Raw genomic sequence first — 22,268 nt, 5'->3', positions numbered from 1 at the left:
CACATTCCCCCTGTATATCTCCTGTCAGTCACAGTCACATTCTCCTCCATATATCTCCAGTCAGTCACAGTCACATTCCCCCTGTATATCTCCCGTCAGTAACAGTCACATTCCCCCTGTATATCTCCCGTCAGTAACAGTCACATTCCCCCTGTATATCTCCCGTCAGTCACAGTCACATTCTCCTCCATATATCTCCCGTCAGTCACAGTCACATTCCCCCTGTATATCTCCCGTCAGTCACAGTCACATTCCCCCTGTATATCTCCAGTCAGTCACAGTCACATTCCCCCTGTATATCTCCAGTCAGTCACAGTCACATTCCCCCTGTATATCTCCCGTCAGTAACAGTCACATTCCCCCTGTATATCTCCAGTCAGTCACAGTCACATTCCCCCTGTATATCTCCAGTCAGTCAGAGTCACATTCCCCCTGTATATCTCCCGTCAGTAACAGTCACATTCCCCCTGTATATCTCCCGTCAGTAACAGTCACATTCCCCCTGTATATCTCCCGTCAGTCACAGTCACATTCCCCCTGTATATCTCCTGTCAGTAACAGTCACATTCCCCCTGTATATCTCCTGTCAGTCACAGTCACATTCCCCCCGTATATCTCCTGTCAGTCACATTCGCCCCTGTTGTTTAGATCCAGTCATTCACTGACGCTGCCCTCGTGGTAACTCTTAGTCCTAGGTAGCACTAGGAGGCCAGATTCCTGCACTAATGTAAATGGGCTCCACTCATGCTAATGGCTATTACATTTTGGGGTTTTGTGGTAGATAATTCTTTGGATTCAGTGTCACTGACCACTCCCATAAGCAGACTTCACATTCCCTGTGAACCTGAGTATGCCTTTACCTGGCCAATATCTAGGTAAATGTAGCAGGACCCTTGGGTCAGACAGAGAGCTTACGGCATGGACTTTGGCTTCTTTTTTGTGATGGGTTGATTTCAAAGGTGCTTCAGGTTTCAGACCCACATCAGTAGAAAGCTCAGGTTGTGTGCAGCCCGTACAATGACAGCCATTATCTTACCGTGGTTCTCTATTTTTCCAAGAACAATTGCAGGCACTTACTGATTTCAAGCTGCCGCTGGATTCGTCCTTTGCAACGCTCCCTGTAGTCAGTCTGTGTGGCGTTGTACTCCGACATCACTTCCACAAATTTACGGGACAGTGTAGAATGCTGCAAGCAAAAAAGAAACAAGGTTTGAACTGGAGTTCTGCAATCAAAGTACGGTCACGGCAGCCACTGCAAGTGGATTTTTATTCACACCCTGTGCCATGTACTGCTCCCCAGCTGAGGAGAGCACCTGCACCTGCAGCAAGAAGCATAGGTGCGACCAAGGGTGACCTTTCCTCTGGGCCTCCCTTCAGGAACTACCCTCACTTTCTCTCACCTTCTGCCCAGTACCAGGCTGGTACTGAAGCCACGTTCTGTATGCTCGGTGTAGGTACACTGGCACATCTCCCCACTTGGAGTGAAATTCCTGCCGGGAAATCCCCTTCTCTATTGATGCCAACTTTCTGAGTTTCACCCTCATCCCCGATATCTTACGTTTATGAGGATCAGAAAATAGATGAAGGTGAAGAAAGTCAGCCGGCTGCCCCAACTCATCCATCCAGATAAAAAGTTACCGTCCCCCCATCACAGCATGTAACTGGTTCATAAATTATTCCAGTGGTCTTGCCTCCACTATCCTACAAAGAAGTCCAATCCATGTGTTGCTGTCTTTTAAAGTGAAGAACTTCCTGACATTGGTCCTAAATTTGGCTTTCCCCAGTCCCCTTATCTCACTAACACAGTTTAGTTTGAGCTAATGTTTCAGATTAATCTTTATGTAACGTTTACTACCTTATATACTTCCACAAGGTCTTCTCTCAGTCGCCTTCTTTTAAGGCTCAAGAGCCCAAGTTTCCCCAGTCTTTCTTTATAACTCAGACGCCTAACACTCGGAATCAACTTTGTGCTCCTCTCTGAACTGCTCAAAGGTCTCCATTATGTTCAGGACAACCTAGAAAACTAGCAAAAACTCAAAAAAACTATTAATACAAAAGTGACTCTGAAGAAAAGCCTATGACATGTGAAAGCAAGTAATTACACTGGAAGTGCAGCGCTTGTAACTTAAGCTGTGGGTCGACTCCACATTCCTTTACTTTCAGTATATGAAAGCTTGAAGGGAAGATGTAAATGCTGAAGGCCCAAGATTTATTTTTATGTTGGGGGTGGTTGGGGGGTGAAAGGTTGACATTACACCCCCCAGAAAATTTTCTGACTTCATTTGTGCAATTTCCAATTTTGAAACCTCTAATGAACACAGAATTTGCATTTTTCATCCAAAAATGGAAGGGACTGTTGCTCAATTTTATTTAAAACTATTTTCTATTTGCAAATTAGGAATAAATTCTTTATTTTTATACTTTAAATTTTCTCTCAGTAGTTTTTTAAAAATTTGCTCAACAGCGAACAAGGGATTCAAACCTGGTTTCAATCCGGTCAGAGCATTAGGCAGTAAACTTAGAATTTGAACAACTCTTTCAGATCTTGCTTCCCATTTTCTCCGGGCCTCCTGTCAGGAACTACCCTCACTTCCTCTCACCTTCTGCCCAGTACCAGGCTGGTACTAAAGCCATGTTCTGGTGCATTTCTAGAGTGGCCCTGGAAAATTAAGAAATTTTACATCTGCTTCTTGAGTCTTATTGCCACTGCATTCTATCCAGTGAATGGTGAATATTCCATAAACCTAATGGTGGAGAGACTTTGAGGGGTCAGGTGGTGCGCCACTAGCCTCAGAGTACCCAGCCTCTGCCCTGCTATTGTAGCTATGTTGTTGATATGGCTGGTCTAGTTTAGCTTCTGGTCAATGATAACCCCGAGACGTTGATGGCATGGAACTTGATGATGGTAGAACTGTTGAAGATCAGGGAGCGATGGTTGGGTTTTCTCTTATGCGAGATGGTCATTACCAGGCACATAATGTTACCCACCACTTCTCAGCCCAAGCCTGGATGTTGTCCAAGTTCTTCTGTAGGCTAGCATGGACTGTTTTATTATTGGAGGAGCTGTGAATGGAACTGAACATTGGAATATTCAGTGAACAGCTCCACTCCTGATCTTACGATGGAGTAAAGGAGCTGAAGATGTTTGGGCTAAGGACATGTTAATATTATTTTCCCTAATGAATACTTGACGCAAGTCATAATTGAATATATTAATTATTTTATGTTCATCCTGAGTTTGGTCCCTGATAGCATCCATTAACATTCTCACCTCTTCTCTCTTGTCCTCTTACTAGGATGAATTCGATAGCTTGTAACATATTACATTGCCGGCCATTTAGAACACGACACAGAAGACACTAACTGGAGGTACCCAGACAGCTTGTTTACAAACAGATTGAAGTTGCAAATTATGGGGCATGTTCCCATGGTTCTGACGAAAAAACTGTTTCATTTGGAAATTTTCAAGGGTACAGAATGTAACCACTGAACGAGAGACAATGAAACAATGGGGAGGGGACAATAATGCTGCACTCCACGAGCAAACAACTAAAACATGGGGAGGAATCCATAGTGTTGGAGGCCACTGAAAGAACAATGAAACTGCAAGATGGGATCAAAAGTACTGGAAACCAAATGTTAATATACCACCAGTAAACACAACAGAAACAACAGAACAACTACTAACAGAGCATGGAAAAGAGGATAAACCTTCCCCTGATTAGAGATAGGAGTACAGGCCCAAAAGAGGGCACCAAGAGGGGGCAGCCAGAGAGAGCAGCAAGAGAGGGCATGTGGCAAAGAGGCAGCAAAGGACGACAGCAGAACACCTGGAATCAGGTCTTGAAGGAAAAAGAAAGAGGTTTGTCCATCCCAAGGGAGGAAAATGTACGACAAGCAGGAAGTAAAATACTTGACGAAGAACCTCACCCAAAGAAGAGAAGGGACAGGAACTAAGAAAGAAACATCCAGAGGCACCTCAGTATCCCATTTACGCACTAATCACTGTTTCACACTGACTGCTCTGATCAATGATTGTTCCCAAATCTGTTTCCTTGTCAGCTACTGCCAGTGAAGAACTTTTCATGTTACCTGGTTTCACATTTATACCAGCCTGTGCAAAATTTCATTTAAGGGAAGACACTTGGATGAGTGAGTGGAGTTAGACTGAGCTGGTCTCACAATTAAACTGGCTGGCTTAAAATAGGGCCCTTCTGTGTTACTTGGATAGGCCAATTCCACCCTGGAAATTTTAGTGGGTTTACCCCTTTAAAGGGAGACATTGGTTCAAACCCAATGGAGCTGGCTTAGCCCAATTTCACAATTCCTACCAATCTAGTTAAAATAGGACCCTTTCGTATTACTTATGTGGTTCAACCAAATTCTGGCAAAGGTAAAGGTATTGCCTAGAAGAGGCAGTTGATTGTGTCTCTATAAGGCTGGGTTTACCTGACCTACACCTCAACTGGCCTACTTCAAAACAGAAACCGTCTGGGTCCGCCAGTGAATTTATTTGTATTCTGCCCCTCCACACAGGTTGTCCTTGATCTATCGATTTAACCTGAGGAATGTTGAAATCCCTCATGATTGATACATTACAATATTTTTTACAGCCCTCCTTATCTGCCCAAGCTGCTCCCCATCCACCTGCTCACCTTGTGCTGCTGGTCTATAGCAGTTACCAATTAATAATTTGGCCCCTTATTATTACTCATTTCTATCCAGATTATTTCAGCCTTATCCCCTTTTGCTGATACACCCATCCTTTCCATAGCTACTATATCATTCCTTATTAATAAAATGCTACCCACCTCTTTCTGTTGCCCTTTCTCTGTGAAATATTTTGTAGCCTCCGGGCCCACTCTTTTGACCATCCTCCGCTGTCAGCCATGTATCTGCGGTGCCAATAATATCAATATTCCCGCTAATTGTAGATCCCCCTAACTCCAGCACTTTTTCCTGACACTCCTTGTGTTTGCATAAAATATCACGGATTTTCCCTCAAACATTTCTCTACTCGTTGATCTTTCTGCTACAGTTGTCACTAATTTTGTTTCTTTCTGGTCTGTGTTATTTACCCTCTCCTACTGTACTATTTGAAATCCTGCTCCAATGCTCTATTTACTCTCTCTCTGGACATTAGTATCAGTCTGGGTTAGGTAAGGACCATCCCATCTGTAGAACTTCCCCCATCCTAAGAACTTGTCCCAATGTTCTAGGAAGCAGAAATCTTCCCTCTCATCTTTCTAACTACAGGTCTAACCAGTTAGTTAATCCCTAACTGGTCCAGTGCACAGCACCTGAAGTAATCCTTGAGGTCTTCGCACTTTAATGGGGAAACCTAACTCTTCAAGAGTCCCTGTGCAAGGCGTCTATCCTAATCTTTCCTATGTCATTGTTTCCTACCTGACAGATACATGGGCAGGTTGTCCCCCAGCACTGGCTAATGTAGGTTTGTTATGGTAACACAGGCCTCTTTTGCCATTAACCCTTTTTTTCCCACAAACTGAACATGAGTTCATCAAATTAGGTCAAATGTAGAACTGAAAATAACTCTTGTCGAGCTTTCAAACTTAGTGCTTAATTACACCCACTCGGAAAATTAGTGTTTGGAAGTGCATGCAGCAGAGGTTTTAATTGCTCTAATTGTTCTTTAATAACCCTGTGGTTGAGGAGTTGCAGGAGGCTCTCCCTCGGGTAGTTCTCATTGAAGAGACAGTGTAGCGTGGAACAGATTATTAACAGACATTACCTGTGCTTTCGGCTCACACCATTTATTGATGATTGATGTGTGATACGTGACAGTGCTTCAATGGAGTGTTCATTCCAATATCTGTGACAATTCAACCTAAAACCGATGAGAGTGAAGTGGTTAACATGGAATCTCTTGGAGTGTGTAAATCAGTGCTTCTGGCAAAGTGAAGAGAAGTGGGCACTGCCTGTGATCATTCCCTCATCCACAGGGCAGACAGCTTACTGAAGGAATCAAGATACCCCCTTAAAAATGAGTCAAGGACTTAGTGAGGTACAGTGCATAGGGCCGCTGCAGAGGATTGCCCCCCCTCGGGGTGCAGCTGGAGCAGTGCCAGCCCGATGAAGCGTCAGGAGAACACTCAGGATGCAGCTGGAACAGTATCAGCCCAATGGAACAATGGGAGGGCAGCTGGAGCAGCACCAGCCCAGTGCAGCAGCAGGTTGGATCCTTAGAAGAAGTTACAGAAGAGGTGTAAATTAAGGAGTGTATCGTTCTGCATATGACTGAGGGAGATTTGGAAGGCTGATAGGAGGCTTGCAACAGACCTGCAAAGTTTTGGGGCCCAACAACAACTCACAGAGGACAGAGACTTGTGGTCCAAAAGGAGCAAATTGGGCACTGAGCGTTGATCAAGAGGGCTGAGGAAATTGACAGCAAAGCACCAGAGAGTCAGAAACAATGATTTGAATAAGGAGAGGTGTGTGAGAGAGAGAGAGAGACTGAAACCAAAAGTGGAACTGCAGGAGGACAGTGCAGGAGTTGAGGAGAAGCTGGAGCATTGGAAACTGCAAGAACTGAACCATGCTAAAATTGTGAAAGAAGATCTCAAGCAAAAGCTTTCCTGCCCACAGAAACTAAACAGCCTGTGTAGATGTAATAGAAACAGTTATTGAGTCTGAGCAGGTCCCTTTGGCAGCTGATGCAGTGACGTAATTAGTGATTGTGAGGCTATTTATCTCCATCTGTCCATATTTACAGAAACATCACCAATGTTCACGATGGAACCTGCCCGAGTAAAATTGAAGAGATGAGTCATCCAGTAAATCGCAGAGATAGACCACTACACCATCCAGAACTTTACTGATAAATTCTCATTATAAATGTGAATTCATAAGTGTGCCCTGCTTTAGAAGAAATCCAACTGCTCTCTGTGAATTAATTTGTGTCATGGGGCAACCATTTTGTCAGATATCGTTCCATCATACTGGCTCTTGGTTTAGAAATAGACAGATCAAAGCAGACTGAAAACTTGCCCTAATTTTCAGAGCACAATATTGACAAAGTTTCAGTCCCCTTGGAAAATAAAAGCAGCAGCTTCCGTTGCTGCTATTTGAGAGGACTGTCTTTGGCCTCATGTTTCCGTGTTTGAGCTTTTATTGCGCTAACATGAAAATCTGTGGTGTTATTGTGCCTTTAAACAATAAGTAGACTTGAACTATAACTGTGGCAGGCATGAAAAGTCAAGTTATACCAGTCACACAGCCACTGTTAATAATAGCTTGGTTTGGTGGGAGCAGGGGATGGTTATTCATCAGGTTTTGTAGTCTCCAGTGCTTTTACCAGGTTTACAACAATGACCACTCTGGGATCATGTGGTCGACTCCCTAACAGAAAGCAGTCGCAGTTTGGAGCATCTATAGGTTAACAGTTTCCATTAAATAGAACATTACTACCTGGCGTAGATTGCTTCCATTCTGCTCCCTTCTTGGTGATGATATCACCGAGGACAGGAAGATCCCATTGTGATGGATTCCTCAGGGAGGCAAAAATCTTGCAGTTTTATTTCAGTTCATTTATAAATTTGTTTTTCCAATTACACTGTGTAAGGTTGAAAATACATTGAACGGACTCACTCAATTCAATCAGTACAACTTGTATTCGCATGTTCAAATAAGATAATAACATGTTACACTTCCCCACACCAGTGGGTCCTCTTGCTTGATTTAAACAATTGTAAACAATTTTACAACACCAAGTTATAGTCCAGCAATTTTATTTTAAATTCACAAGCTTTCGGAGATTTTCTCCTTCCTCAGGCAAATGTTTCAAGAGCTCCTTGAAGCCTACGCATTTATACATATTGAACAATACATGGTGTTTACAGACTGCCCCTGCAACTGCCTGTTGCCAAGGCAATCACCGTGTTCAGACAGAGAGGTGTTACCTGCAGAACCCCCGAATACACATTCAACAAAAAAACAAACAGGGAAAAAAAACAGAGAAAAAAAAACACAGAGAGAGGCAGAAACATCCGGAAGGCAGAGAGAGCCAGCAAATGACCCATTATATTAAAAACAGATAACATTTGTTCGCTGGTGGGGTAACGTGTAGCGGCCTTCGAGACACACGACAACGCAAAATCGTCGAGCAGAAATTGATAGCCAAGTTCCGCACCCATGAGGACGGCCTCAACCGGGATCTTGGGTTCATGTCACGCTACACGTTACCCCACCAGCGAACAAATGTTATCTGTTTTTAATATAATGGGTCATTTGCTGGCTCTCTCTGCCTTCCGGATGTTTCTGCCTCTCTCTGTGTTTTTTTTTCTCTGTTTTTTTTCCCTGTTTGTTTTTTTGTTGAATGTGTATTCGGGGGTTCTGCAGGTAACACCTCTCTGTCTGAACACGGTGATTGCCTTGGCAACGGGCAGTTGCAGGGGCAGTCTGTAAACACCATGTATTGTTCAATATGTATAAATGCGTAGGCTTCAAGGAGCTCTTGAAACATTTGCCTGAGGAAGGAGAAAATCTCCGAAAGCTTGTGAATTTAAAATAAAATTGCTGGACTATAACTTGGTGTTGTAAAATTGTTTACAATTGTCAACCCCAGTCCATCACCGGCATCTCCACATCTTGATTTAAACAAAATAACTTCTAACTACCTTCCTGAATTTTAGCCTTCTGAGTCTGGTGAAACCTTGATCTTGCAGCTTTTTATTTAAAAACCTGACTGTCAGCGGGTTTTTCTGTCTGATTTTATCTTCCTGTGTTCACAGGCCAAGAAGAGGGGCTACGCCACAGAGCCTGTGTCAAGTGCCCAGGAACAGGAACCTCTCATCACAATCAATTGCCTGGACAGACTAACGAATTGCTTGGTGTAACTCTTTTCCAATTCCTTTCTGCGGAAAAATGGTCAAAGATCCCAAAACATGAGCTTTCCGCTCACTCGTGATGCAATTAAGCAGTCATTTGGTGAATCTTGAAGGTACCAGGGGCTACATTGTCTGCTGCTATCCAGCTCTAAATCAGATGAGATAGCAGGAAAATGGGGCAGTGAGGTCCACCGCCATCTCTCCTGCCCTGACCTTCATATCCCTCCCACCGCTCCGGAACCTCATCGTAAAGAGGAAAATCCAACCCCAGGTCTATGTCTCCATACGGCACCAAAAGCTACTGAGCCATGCTGTGAATTTTTGTTCTATTAATTTAATAATTTTAAAAGTTTATCTTGATTTTTTTCAGCAATGGAGAGAGAGCTTCGTCCCTATTAGGTGTGGAGTCTCTCGACACTGTCAGTCAGTTTGGGTGCTGCATTATTACTCAGTCACTGCACGGATCTGCATTGTGTGTGTTGCAACCTGCAGCTTTGACGTCTGCTGTGACTGTGCTCAGCACTGAAGACCAATGCACAGAAATAAGACCATCTGTTACTGAAGGACAGTGCAGCCATGGGAATGACAAAATAATTACCAGGAAAATACTGATTTATGTAGGGCAATGGCACTATGATTTTATCACCAACCTTTGCAACATAATTGACAGATCTAGCAGCACGAACCTCTTACATCAGTCTGCAACACAACACTAAATGTGCCAATGTTTTCTTGAATGTGACGGAATCGCAGTGGCACTGGAGGGTCAGATATTGACCTTTCACTTCCATCAGAGAGGGTCATGCACCGGCTTTCACCTTCAGGGAGGTTCAGACACTGGCCCTTCATATCTGGTGCCTGGAATTGAATCCAGCACAGCCTATTGTGATAAAAAGCTTCTCCCTCTCAGTTATAGATGGGACAATTTAAACCCAGTTCCTAGTGTGAGCGAATCCATAACATGCAATTGTCCACAAATTGGTCAAAAAGCAGAACACTGCGCGTGCTGGAAATCTGAAACAAAAACGGTAAACGCTGGAAACACTCAGCGGGTCAGGCAACATCTGTCAAGAGAGTACAGGTAAGGGATCCTGCCTCAGAACAGAAGGGGTTCCAGGTATAAAATGTCATAGAATTATGGAAAGTTACGGCACAGAAGGAGGCCATTCGGCCCATCGTGTCCGTGCTGGCCGATAAAGAGCTATTAGCTTAATCCCACTTTCCAGCACTTGGTCCATAGCCCTGTAGGTTACGGCACTTCAAGTGCACATCCAAATACTTTTTAAAATGAATTAAGGGTTTCTGCCTCTATCACCCTTTCAGCAATGAGTTCCAGACTCCCACCATCCTCTGGGTGAAAAAAATTCTCCTCAGCTCTCCTCTAATCCTTCTACCAATTACTTTAAATCTATGCCCCCGGTTACTGACCCTCTGCTAAGAGAAATAGGTCCTCCCTATCCACTCTATCTAGTCCAGTCATAATTTTATATACCTCAATTAAATCTCCCCTCAGCCTCCTCTGTTCCAAAGAAAACAACCCCAGCCTATCCAATCTTTTCTCATAGCTAAAATTCTCCAGCCCTGGCAGCATCCTTGTAAATCGCCTCTGTACCCTCTCTAGTGCAATGTCCACTTGTGTTCTCCACAGATGCTGCCTAACTTGCTGAATGTTTCTGGTATTTTTTGTTTTTCCAATTGGTGCTAGATTAGTAGTTGCACTCAGACAGATTGCAAGGATAACGGTGAGATAAATGAAAATGTCACACCGGTGTGGAACAAAATGCTGTACATCTGTATAGGAACCTTTATTTTGTACCTAATCCTTACTGTATCTGAGCTCGAAGTATTTGATGACACAATGTAAACACAGCTTTGCTCTGTATTCAACACGTGCTACCCCGACCTAGGAATTTATGATGGGACAGTGTAGATTGAGCTTTACTCTGTATGTAAGTCGTGCTGTACCTGAGCTGGGAATGCATGTAGAATCCTGATCTCTCCTGCCCTACAATTCAACCCTTTCAGTGCTCCCTTTCCACTTATCTAAATTCTCCATTATCCAAATTAAGTGTTGGAGATTATTTGGATAATGTTCTGGTATTACTTCCTTTAGATCAATTGTCAGTCAGGAAAACTGCATTGGGTCTGCTGTTCTAATTGTAGTTATTCAATTTTTTCAAGTATTGGAATTTGTCATCATTTTCTTTCTGTATAACTGAATCTCACGCCCCCAAACCTGACATTTTTTATTCCTCCTAACACAGCATTTTTTTTTTGTATATTAGACAGACCAGGATGCAGCTACAGGCACCTGTAACATGGACAGATCTGTGACCCTGTGAGATTGTGGGAGCACAGAAAGAGATGGATACCAAGAAGAAAGCCAGACATTATCCACAGCCTAATGCACATACCAACAAACTCTGGTTCAACAGCAATGGGAAGTTCTGTTTGAACACTTGCTGGGGACCATACTATCAGAGAGAGTGTTTCACCAGCAGGAGAAGCAGTGAGTGGAGCTTTGCGCCACCATTCTGTGCAATATAGAGTGTTGAGGCACATCCTAAGTAGCTTGTCCCAAGCACCATTGTGCAGCCTGGCTCAAGCACCGCCAGCTCTTGGACGTTCATGTTCTTTTCGCTGACTGGAAACCCGGCCACATCACTGACCTTGACGATGGGGTCCACAGGTGTGGAATGGTCATCTTCATTAGGCCCGCTATCAGCATCGTCTACAGGTCTAAGGCTCTGATTAAGTGTAGAGTTTCTCTGCCGCTTGACAAGAAAGGCTACAATGTTTCATCACTGGGTAGCTACAGGCTTTGTATAACATGAAAGCTGCCAATGTTGACAAACACAGCAAGCTTTCTTTAGGATTTTCACTCTGCTACTATCACTTCCATCCATCTTCACCACTTCATTTGATTATCAAGCAGCTGAACGGTTGTGACTGAAGACACTTCCTTACAGAGACCAGGTGGGTTTGGAATATCATGAACCACCTTCCTGAGTAAAATTACTCATCTAGTCTCTCAAAACTCAAGGTACCACATCAACTTTGTTAAAATGGCACAAAGGAATTTTACACAAACGTATTAACCAGTGCACTACTAAAGGATATTAAACTCCCAAATATCCATCCACTGTCCAATTCTCTATGTCAACCTCAGTGATTCATTCACTGTTTGCCTTTTCAATAAGTTAGCACCTCTGCAGAGGTCAGAATGACTGTGCAAGAGTGAGAAATGGGTTAGCAATCAGGATTATAGCAGGTCATCACTAGGCAGACACAAGCTATATACACAGTGACAAAGTTAAGACCAACTAAGACTGAATTTTTTTTTGAAGATTTCCAGCATTAGACCACTTTTTCCGATCAGCTTTGCCACTTGTTTCACCGACATACAGCAGATGTGCTTATCAGGCAAGGAGATGAACATTTGCAACTGCAGAGTTTGTGACTCTTCCTGAGTACAGATGGGTGGTCAATCCTTCTCTACAGAACTGCTGGCTTGATCTTATCACCTGCTGTCCGTTTCTGCCAACAGTGATTTGGTGTCTGCCTGTCTTTCGGATGGTGGTGTCACGAGCAAAAGACATCATGCCATCCTAATGATTGTTGCAGCAGTTGAGTGGAAGAGAGCATGCTTCCTTGAGAGATTCCTGCAAAGCTGCTGTCAATACGAAGATGAATGTCCTCATATGAGAATTTGATGCATCTGCTGAATCTGTCCTACGGCTTCTAACCTAGTTAATCTTCGTCAGTCTGCAATATGAAAGCATCCTCCTACTCTAACACTGCATAATTTATGTAATCATGTGACTGTGATAGGAATATCAATGTAGTGGTCACATGGTCAGAGTAATGAAAGGAGCCTGCTACACACGAGAAAACATCTACCCAAAGCATGTCGTCTTCTCTACAGCTGGTTAACACTGCACAACCTCTAACTTTTACTTGTGCAGCACTGCATGTTATATAGAATCCACAGCAAAGAAACAGGTCATTCAACCCAACTGGTCTGTGCAGGTTTTCATACTCCACACAAGCCTCATCCCACTCTATTTACCTCTTCCCACCTTGAACACATATTCCTCTATTCCCTTTTCCTCATGTATGCATCAAGCCTCCCCTTAAATGCATCTATGCTATTCGCTTCAATCACTCCATGTGGCGGTGAGTTCCACATTGTCACTGCTCTCTGTGTAAAGAAACTCCTCTTGAGTTCTTCATTTGATCTGTGAGTAGCTATATTATATTTGTGTCCCCTTGCTCTGGTCTCACCTACAGGTGGAAACAGTTGCTCCACTCCCACCCCAACGAACCCTTTCACAATTTTAAAGACCTCTATCAGAGTTCCTCTCAGTATTCTCTTTTCCAAAGAAAAGTGCCCCAGTCTGCTCAACCTTTCCTGATAGCTACATCCTCTTAATTCTGTTTAAAATCCTTGCAAATATTTTCTACATTTTGTCCACTGCTTCAATATCCTTTTTGTAGTATGGAGACCAGAACTGCACAAAGTACTCCAAATGTGGTCTAACCACGGATTTATATATATTTAACATTACCTCCCTGCTTTTATATTCTGCTCCTCTAGAAATGAACCCCAGTACTTTGCTTGCACTCTTTATGGCCTTATCAACTCGTCTTGCTACTTTTAGTGATTTATGTATCTCTATTCCCAGATCTCATTGCTCCTCTCCAAATTTAGTTTCTTACCTTCTAAGGAATAAGTGGTCTCTATATTCCTCCTACCAAAATGCCAAAATGAACTACCTCACACTTTGCTATATTGAATTTCATTTGCCATTTATCCGCCCACTCTGCAAGCCTGTTTGTGTCTTCCTGTATTTTGGTGCATTCTTCCACATTATTAGCAATAACCCCCAATTCGGTATCATCTGCAAATTTCAACACCATACCCCCAATTCCAGAGATTAGGATCTGGGTATCTGCAAGCATGGCCACCAATGGTGAGATGAAAGGAGGTGGGAATGTGCGATGAATCAGAGGAACAGAGTTGTAGCACTGAAGGACGTTACAGTGATGGGAAAGGGCACTTATACACAAGGATAATAACTTTAAATTTGAGGAATTAGGGGACCGAGAGTCATTGTAGGTCAGAAGGGCAGTAGTGAAGGGTAAGTAGGATTTGATGCAGGATAGGATAGCAGAGTTTTGGATGAGTTGAAATTTATGGAGGGTAGAGGATAGGAGACTTGCCAGGAGAGCATTGGAGTAATTAGTGCAGGATAGAATACAACCAGCAGGGTTTTGGGTGAGCAGAAGTTAACGGAGGGGGGGAAGATGCTAAGCCGGACAGAAGAGCTTTGGAATAGTCGAGCCTGGAGGTGACAAAAACATGCATAAGTGTTTCAGTGGCAGATGGGCTGAGGTAAGAACAGAGGTGGGCAATGTTATAGAGGTGGACATGGACAGTCTTTGTGATTAAGAGTGTTGGAAGCTCAGCTTAAGATCAAACAGCACACCAAGGTTGCGAAAGGTCTGTTTCAGCCTGATAAGCTGGGAAGAGGGATGGAGTTGGTGGTAAGGGTATGGAATTCACGATGGGGACCAAAGGTGATGGCTTTGGTCTTCCCTATGTTTAGTCTAACAGCATGGAGACAGTGGAAGGGTTAAGAGGAGGTAGAGCCAAGTGCCATCAGCATTCACGTGGACGCCAACCCCATGCCTATGGATGATGTCACCAAAGGGCAGTATGTAGATGAGGAACTGGAGCGGGCCCATAATGGATCATTGTGGGACTCCAGAGGTGATGGGAGGAGAAGCCATTGCTAGAGATGCTCTGGCTACGATCAGATATGTAAGAGTGGAAATAAAGTAAGGGCATTCCCAAGGAGCTACATAACAGAGGAAAGTCATTTGTTAGGGATCAGGCAGCATGGGAAATTTAAGAGGTAAAAGTGTAGATTTTCTAATTGGTTAAGCCCCATTATTCAATCTAAAATGGGTGTAACTGTTTGGAAAAATAGGCAGAGATCCATTTAGCACTCCATCCAATTTCCCAGTCAGGTTGGGTTTTGTACTGGCATCAGATGTGCCTGCCAGTTTACAGTTAATTACATTAACGATAGACCCTGATGATGTCATTTAAGCATCAGGGTCTAATTTGGTGACATGAGGAAAAACTTTTTTCACACAGCGAGTGGTTAGGATCTGGAATGGACTGCCTGAGGGGGTGGTGGAGGTAAATTCAATCATGGCCTTCAAAAAGGAACTGGATAAGTACTTGAAAGGAAAAAAAATTGCAGGGCTACAGGGATAGGGCAGGGAAGTGGGACTAACTGGATTGCTCTTGCATAGAGCCGGCGTGGACTCGATGGGCTGAATGGTCTCCTTCCGTGCAGTAACCTTTCTATAATTCTATGATCTACTCAATTTCCCAGTACTTATGCCAGTATAGTGCTGAGCCACCTACCTACCAGTAACAAACAGGAGGCCAATGCAGCTGGGAAGTACATTTAAAGTATTCTATAGTAAGATTTGTAGCAGCATTTTGAGGCTATTTCTGCACCTTTTTTCTTGTTTCTTCCCTGTTTCCATTTAGTTAGTTAGGAAGCGTTGCACTAAATGGTGTGGCACTGCTCATTTTAGGTATGTCCACAGTATTGGGACAATGGGTTCCCCATTTACCTTTTTTTGGGACGAAGGAGAAGGAGCAATAGAGGGATGCCAGGCAGATCAGGCTACACCAGAGGCAGACTGCCCTCACCTGCCAGTACCTCCCACCCATTGTTACAAGGCAGATACACACCTACTTTGCAGAACTGGCGACAGAGGCTCCAGGTCAGCAAACGGCCAGATGAACTGTGCCACCTGCTTCAAGGACACCATCAGCTAGCATGTACCATTGGCCTGGTAATGCCAATGGTTGTAACAGCCAAGTGAACCCTCAAGTCTCCAGCCAAGCTTGCAGCAAATGCTGTCTTTGGGTGCCCTAGAAGGACAAGTAGGGCCAAGCTCCTCCGTACCACCTCAATCTGCACCACCTCACCTCCATTTCACCATCAGACAGGAGGTTGGAATGTTTTGCAGCTCCATCACTTGGTCACAGAGTCTGTTTTCTATTTCCACATTTACTGTGCCAACCATTGGGTATGTTTGTACCCAGAACAACCTTCGCCAAGGCTGAAATTTACATTAAAATTAGCAGCCTTTGTAACTTTTATCCCCATATGCAGCTAACTACTTTTAAGTGACCTCATTCCTTTACATTTACACTTCTTCCCTTCGAATCAGCCTTCAAAGGCGATTTCCACACTTCCTGCTCCTCCACCCACGGCGCATTCAGGCCCAAGATGCCAGGAGCCTGCCGACGCTATATAAATAAAGTTGACCCTGCAAAACTAAGCAGGGTCAACAGACTAATGGTCGGACAAATGCCCAATTAACAACCAATAGATTAGAAAGATGAGCTGTCCTGACACTTAACCCCAGGGGATTCCCCTGGTAACATGACACCCAAAATAGGATGTTCTATGACTAAAATCAATGAGTTTGATATCACTTGCAAAGAGGTGCCAGGTAGACTTAAAGAGCTGAAAACCAAGCAGCAGATACTATCGGGGTTAAATTCGATAACCCCAGAATCCGGGCGCGGGGGTCGCAGTGCACGACTAACCCGCGCTTGGTGTTTCCGATGCAGGCAGCTCGTGAGATTTGTGCTGCTGTCTCATTTCCATGATTTGTACGTGCAGCCAGCGCTACCCATGCCATTGAGTGCCTGCATGCAACAACAGGAGGCCCGATTGCAAGGGGAATGGAATATAAAAGTAGAAATGTTTTGCTACAGTTGTACAGGGCATTGGTGAGATCACATCTGGAATACTGTGTGCAGTTTTGGTCTCCTTATTTAAGAAAGGACATAATTGCTTTAGAGGCAGTTCAGAGAAGGTTCACTCGGCTAGTTCCTGGGATGAGAGGGTTATCTTATGAGGAAAGGTTGGACAAGTTGGGCCTGTATACATTGGAGTTTAGAAGAACGATCTTACTGAAACATAAAAGATCCTGAGGGGACATGAAGGGGTAGATGCTGAGAGGATGTTTCCCCTTACGGGAGAGACTAGAACTAGGGGACACAGTTTAAAAATAAGGGGTCTCCCATTAAAGATGGAAATGAGGAGAATTTTTTTCTCTCAGAGGGTCGTGAGTCTGTGGCACTCCCTTCTCCAGAGGGCGGTGGAGGCTGGGTCATTGAATATTTTTAAGGCGGAGTTAGATAGATTCCTGATTAACAAGGGTATCAAAGGTTTTAGTAGGTAAACGGGAAAGTAGGGTTGAGGTCACAATCAGATCAGCCGTGATCTTATCAAATGGCAGAGCAGGCTCGAGGGGGCGACTGACCTACTCCTACTCTTAATTCGTATGTTTGTATATGGGGAGTGGCCAGCACTACTTAAAGGTAGCCTGCCACCAATGAAAGCATTACAGGATGACAAGCAGAATGGCTGGACCGGCAAGAGACCGTGCACAGAGATTCTCCGACAACTCAATGGAAGCCTTGGTGGAGGGAGTGGACGAACGGACAGCCATCCTGTACCCACAGGGTGGCAGGAGATCATGCGGAGGCAGTGGGGGGAAATGGCCCTGGAGGTGAATGCCAGGAGCATTGCACCATGCATGTGGGTGAAGTGTCGGAAAAAGCTCAATGATTTGACACGAGTGGTCAAGGTGAGTGAATGCAAGTGTTATGTGGCACATCCTACCAACCCCAACACTGCTCCATGCACGACACCCCCCGTCACCCACCCACCAACAAACCCTGCCCATCCGTACGCAACGCTGCACGTCGTATGCTGCATCGCACCCTCACATAGTACCACACTTGCAATCCACACACCCGCCACTCAGGTCACACACACTGGCAGCTATTCGATCCTGACAGGCACATCCACCCAAACATCTTGCAGGACACTCAATGACACACTTCTTTCTGTCACGCAGGAGAAGGTGGTGCATAACAGCCGGCAGCACGAAAGACCTGAGGGAGCAAAGGCACGCCTACACGTCCTCACCCTAGTGGAGGAGTCCGTGCTATAGATCATTGGGTGGGCTGTCGCTGCAGCCGTGGTCACTGGCGGTGCTGGAGGTCCCAACAATGGGGGTCTCTGCATACCTAATCCTCCTTCTCGTTTTCCATATCTCCCTCATCCCACAATCTATTCTGACTCACGTGCTGCAGATGGTGTTAGCACGCACGTCTTACTTGCTCCTCTCCCCACTCCACAAGTCAACCTGCCTCCCTTTATCATTGCAGATACCCAAGAACTTGAGCCAGCACCATCCAAGGTGGAGGAGGAGGAAGACAGTGACAATGAAGCCACACTGTCGCTTGATTTGACACTCAGTCACCAGCTCAGATACTGACACTGTGCATCCTTTAGAGGTTAGGTTAGAGGAGGGATCTACACGTGGTGAGACACCGGACACAAGTGCTCAGGAGCCGGGGCGGGGGGAGCGGATACAATAGGTGCCAGCTCGCTGGAGGGTGAGGTTGTACAATGGTTCAGTTGCTTTGATGGGCCAGGCTACAGAAGAAGGCTGATGGACGTACTTCACTAAATGCTTGGTGCACTGTAAAGCCTGCCAGAAAGCCTTCATACAACATCAAGGGGCATGGAGGAGTCCACATCGAACTTGACACAGGGCTTTGCGAAGAGCTTGGACCCATCTCCTTACCCACATGCGGTCACCTCCTGTGGAACCCACCATGATGACCGATGTCGCGGCTTCCATTGTAGCACAAACAGCTTCCATCAAAGGTCTGCATCCTTCATAGAAAGGTTACAGCACAGAAGGAGGCCATTCGGTCCATTGAGTCCATGCCGGCTCTAGGCAAGAGCAATCCAGCTAGTCAAACTCCACTGCCCAAATCCCATAGCCCTATAAATTTTTTCCTTTCAAGTACTTATCCAGTTCTCTTTTGAAGGCCATTATTGAATCTGCCTCCACCACCCCCTGGGGCAGTGCATTCCAGATCCTAACCACTCGCTGTGTAAAAAAGTTTTTCCTCATGTCATCTTTGGTTCTTTTGCCAATCACCTTAAATCTATGTCCTCTGGTCCTTGACCCTTCTGCCAACGGGAACAGCTTCTCTCTATCTACTCTGTCTAGACCTTTCATGATATTGAATACCTCTATCAAATCTCTTCGCAACCGTCTCTGTTCCAAGGAGAACAACCCCAGCTTCTCCAGTCTATCCACATAACTAAAGTCTCTCATCCCTGGAATCATTCTGGTAAATCTATTCTGCACCTTCTCTAAGGCCTTCACATCTTTCCTAATGTGCGGTGCCCAGAACTAGACACAATCCTCCAGTTGCGGTCGATCCAGTGTTTTATAAAGGTTCATCATGACTTCCATACTTTTGTACTCTATGCCTCGATTTATAAAGCCCAGGATCCCGTATACTTTTTTAACTGCTTTCTCAACCTGCCTTGCCACCTTCAACAATTTGTGCACATATACCCCCAGGTCTCTCTGTTCCTATACCCCTTTTAGAGTTGTACCCTCTAGATCATATTGCCTCTCCTCGTTCTTCCTACCGAAATGTATCACTTTGCATTTTTCTGCATTAAATTTCATCTGCCACGTGTCCGCCCATGCTGCCAGCTTGTCTATATCCTCTTGAAGTCTATCACTATCCTCCTCACTGTTCTCTACACTTCCAAGTTCTGTGTCATCAGCAAGTTTTGAAATTGTGCCCTGTACACCCAAGTCCAAGTCATTAATATGTATCAAGAAAAGCAGTGGTCCCAGCATCGACCTCTGGGGAACACCACTGTACACCTCCCTCCAGTCCGAAAAACAACCATTCACGACTGCTCTCCGTTTCCTGTCCCTTAGCCAATTCTGTATCCATGTTGCTACTGCCCCCTTTATTCTATGGGCCGCAATCTTGATGATAAGCCTACCATGCGGCACTTTATCAAACGGCTTTTGGAAGTTCATATACACCACATCAAATGCAATGCCCTCATCGACCCTCTCTGTTTCCTCATCAAAAAACTCTATCAGGTTAGTTAAACACGATTTGCCTTTAACAAATCTGTGCTGGCTTTCCCTAATCAATCCACACTTGTCCAAGTGACTGTTAATTCTGTCCCGGATTATCGTTTCTAAAAGTTTCCCCATCACTGAGGTTAAACTCACTGGCCTATAGTTGCTGGGTTTATCCTCACACCCTTTTTTGAACAAGGGTGTAACATTTGCAATTCTCCAGTCCTCTGGCACCACTCCCTTATCTATGGATGTTTGGAAGATTATGGCCAGTACCTCCCACAATTTCGACCCTTACTTCTCTCAGCAACCTAGGATGTATCCCATTTGGACCGGATGGCTTATCTACTTTAAATACAGCTAGCCTTTCAAGTACCTCTTCTTTATCAATTTTTAGCCCATCCAGTATCTCAACTATATCTTTCTTTACTGAGACTCTGGCAGCATTTTCTTCCTTGGTAAAGACAGATGCAAAGTACTCATTTAGTACCATGGCCATCCCCTCTGCCTCCACGAGTAGACCTCCTTTATGGTTCCCTAATCAGTCCCACGCCTCCTTGTACTACCCGTTTACTGTTTACATGCCTGTAGAAGACTTTTGGATTCCCTTTTATGTTGACCGCCAGTCTAGTCTCATACTTTCTCTTTGCCCCTCTTATTTCCTTTTTCAGTTGAAGCTCAGACTGCTGCAATGGAAGCTCAGAGTGCTGCTATCGTGGCTTTGGGTACCACTGTGGAATGGGGCTTCCAGAGCATCACAGCATTCCAGCAATCCGTTCTCCAACTGATCACCAGGATTACTGAGGCGCCGTCCCATGAGAATAGCAGTGGCATCATGGTAGTTGAACCCGCTGTCCTCTCTCCGAACGACAGCATTCCTGCACCCACCCCTGTCACTCCGCCAGTGCCCTTGCTGTTGCCTGTCAGCCAGCCAGGCTGGACTGCTGCAGCCTATGCAGAGATGGTGCAGTCTGAAGCTGGGCCGTCCCGGCCCAGAGCTGCTCTTGGTCATCCTCCAAGGCCATCTGCATACTCCTCATTTGACGGTCAGCAGCCCTCCACCACCCATGCTCCAACCGCTGGGGATGCACCTCGTAGGAGCACTGAGAAATGGAAAGCACACGAACAATGGGCACTGAGAGAATGCACAAGGGTGAATAGTGGAAGTTTATAAATTTGTATTTGAAGTCGCTGTTGGTGGTGGTTTTTATGTGTGTGATGAGCTGCGGGAGGGAGCAATATGTAATCCTATGGAGGGTGATTTGATGGTCATGTGGGAGAGGACAGGTGAAGAGTGTAGGACTGTTGGTGACTAGGGAGGTGTCATTGAGGTTACTGATACTACATGAATAAGGTGAACACACAGAGTCCTGGCAGACAGGGCCTGTGCACCTTGTTGCCTCCTTGCATCTTCCTCCACTTCCTCATCCATCTCTTCCTCCTCCTCTTCAGCCTCTTCTTTCTCCACCTCCTCCTCAGCCTCTTCCTCTTCGTCCTCCGCCTCTGGCTCTGGCTCAGGGTCTTGCCGGATATGCGGTGGCAAGGGCTGTTCCTTCATAAGGGCGAGGTTGTGCAGCATGCAGCATACTACAACGAATTTTGACACCTGCTCAGCTGAGTACTGCACGGCTCCAACAGAACGGTCCAGGTAGTGGAAACATTGCTTTAGGACGCCTATGGTGTGCTCGATGACGTTTCCATGTGACCATATGGCGCTCATTGTATGCCCGCTCTGCACTTATGCATATGTGCCTGACTGGAGCCATGAGCCACCTCGTGAGGGGATTGCCCTTGTCACCCAATAGCCAGCCTTTGACTTGCCGAGCCGGTTCAAAGACAGTTGGGACATTGGATTGCTGCAGAATGAAGGCGTCATGACTGCTGCCAGGGTAGTGTGCATTGACCTGTATGATGCGCTGCGTGTGGTCACGCATCAGCTGCACATTGAGGGAGTGGAACCCCTTTCTGTTCATGAAGATGGCCGCATTGAGATGTTGGGCACGCATGGCAATGTGCGTACAGTCAATGGCACCCTGCACCATGGGGAAGCCTGCAATGTGAGCAAACCCATGTGCTCGCTCATTCTGCTTCTCTCTGTCAAGTGGGAACGTGATGAACCTGTTGCACAGCATGTACAGAGCCTCTGTGACCTTCCTTATGCAGCAGTGCACTGCACACTGTGAGATGTTCCACATATCGCCAGCAGAGGCCTGAAAGTATCCAGAGCCCGTAAAAGTTCAGCGCCACGGTTACCTTGACAGCCACAGGCGATGCTGTCCTTGCCCTGGTCTGAGGCTGCAGTTGTGGCTGCAGCAGTTGACATATCTCCGTCACGACTCCTTTGTGATCCGCAGTTGATCTTCGCTCATGTTGAGGTAAGAGTTGTGTTCCCTGAAGGCCCTC

At 45.3% G+C, this 22,268-nt stretch overlaps 1 protein-coding gene across 1 annotated transcript in view; it reads right to left on the bottom strand.

Annotated features, from left to right (window-relative positions):
- LOC137299254 (syntaxin-1A-like) overlaps window positions 1-22,268 on the bottom strand; it is a 194,812-nt gene that overhangs the window by 61,098 nt on the left and 111,446 nt on the right. The window contains exon 6 of the mRNA XM_067967917.1: window positions 1,078-1,186. Within this exon, the coding sequence (XP_067824018.1) occupies window positions 1,078-1,186 (109 nt within the window). The remainder of the gene's footprint in view (window positions 1-1,077; window positions 1,187-22,268) is intronic.

The sequence above is a fragment of the Heptranchias perlo genome, chromosome 28 (assembly GCF_035084215.1).
Source record: "Heptranchias perlo isolate sHepPer1 chromosome 28, sHepPer1.hap1, whole genome shotgun sequence".
Lineage (NCBI taxonomy): Eukaryota > Metazoa > Chordata > Chondrichthyes > Hexanchiformes > Hexanchidae > Heptranchias > Heptranchias perlo.
Note: the sequence above shows the minus strand (reverse complement) of the source record. Positions and strands in the feature narration are given on the sequence as shown.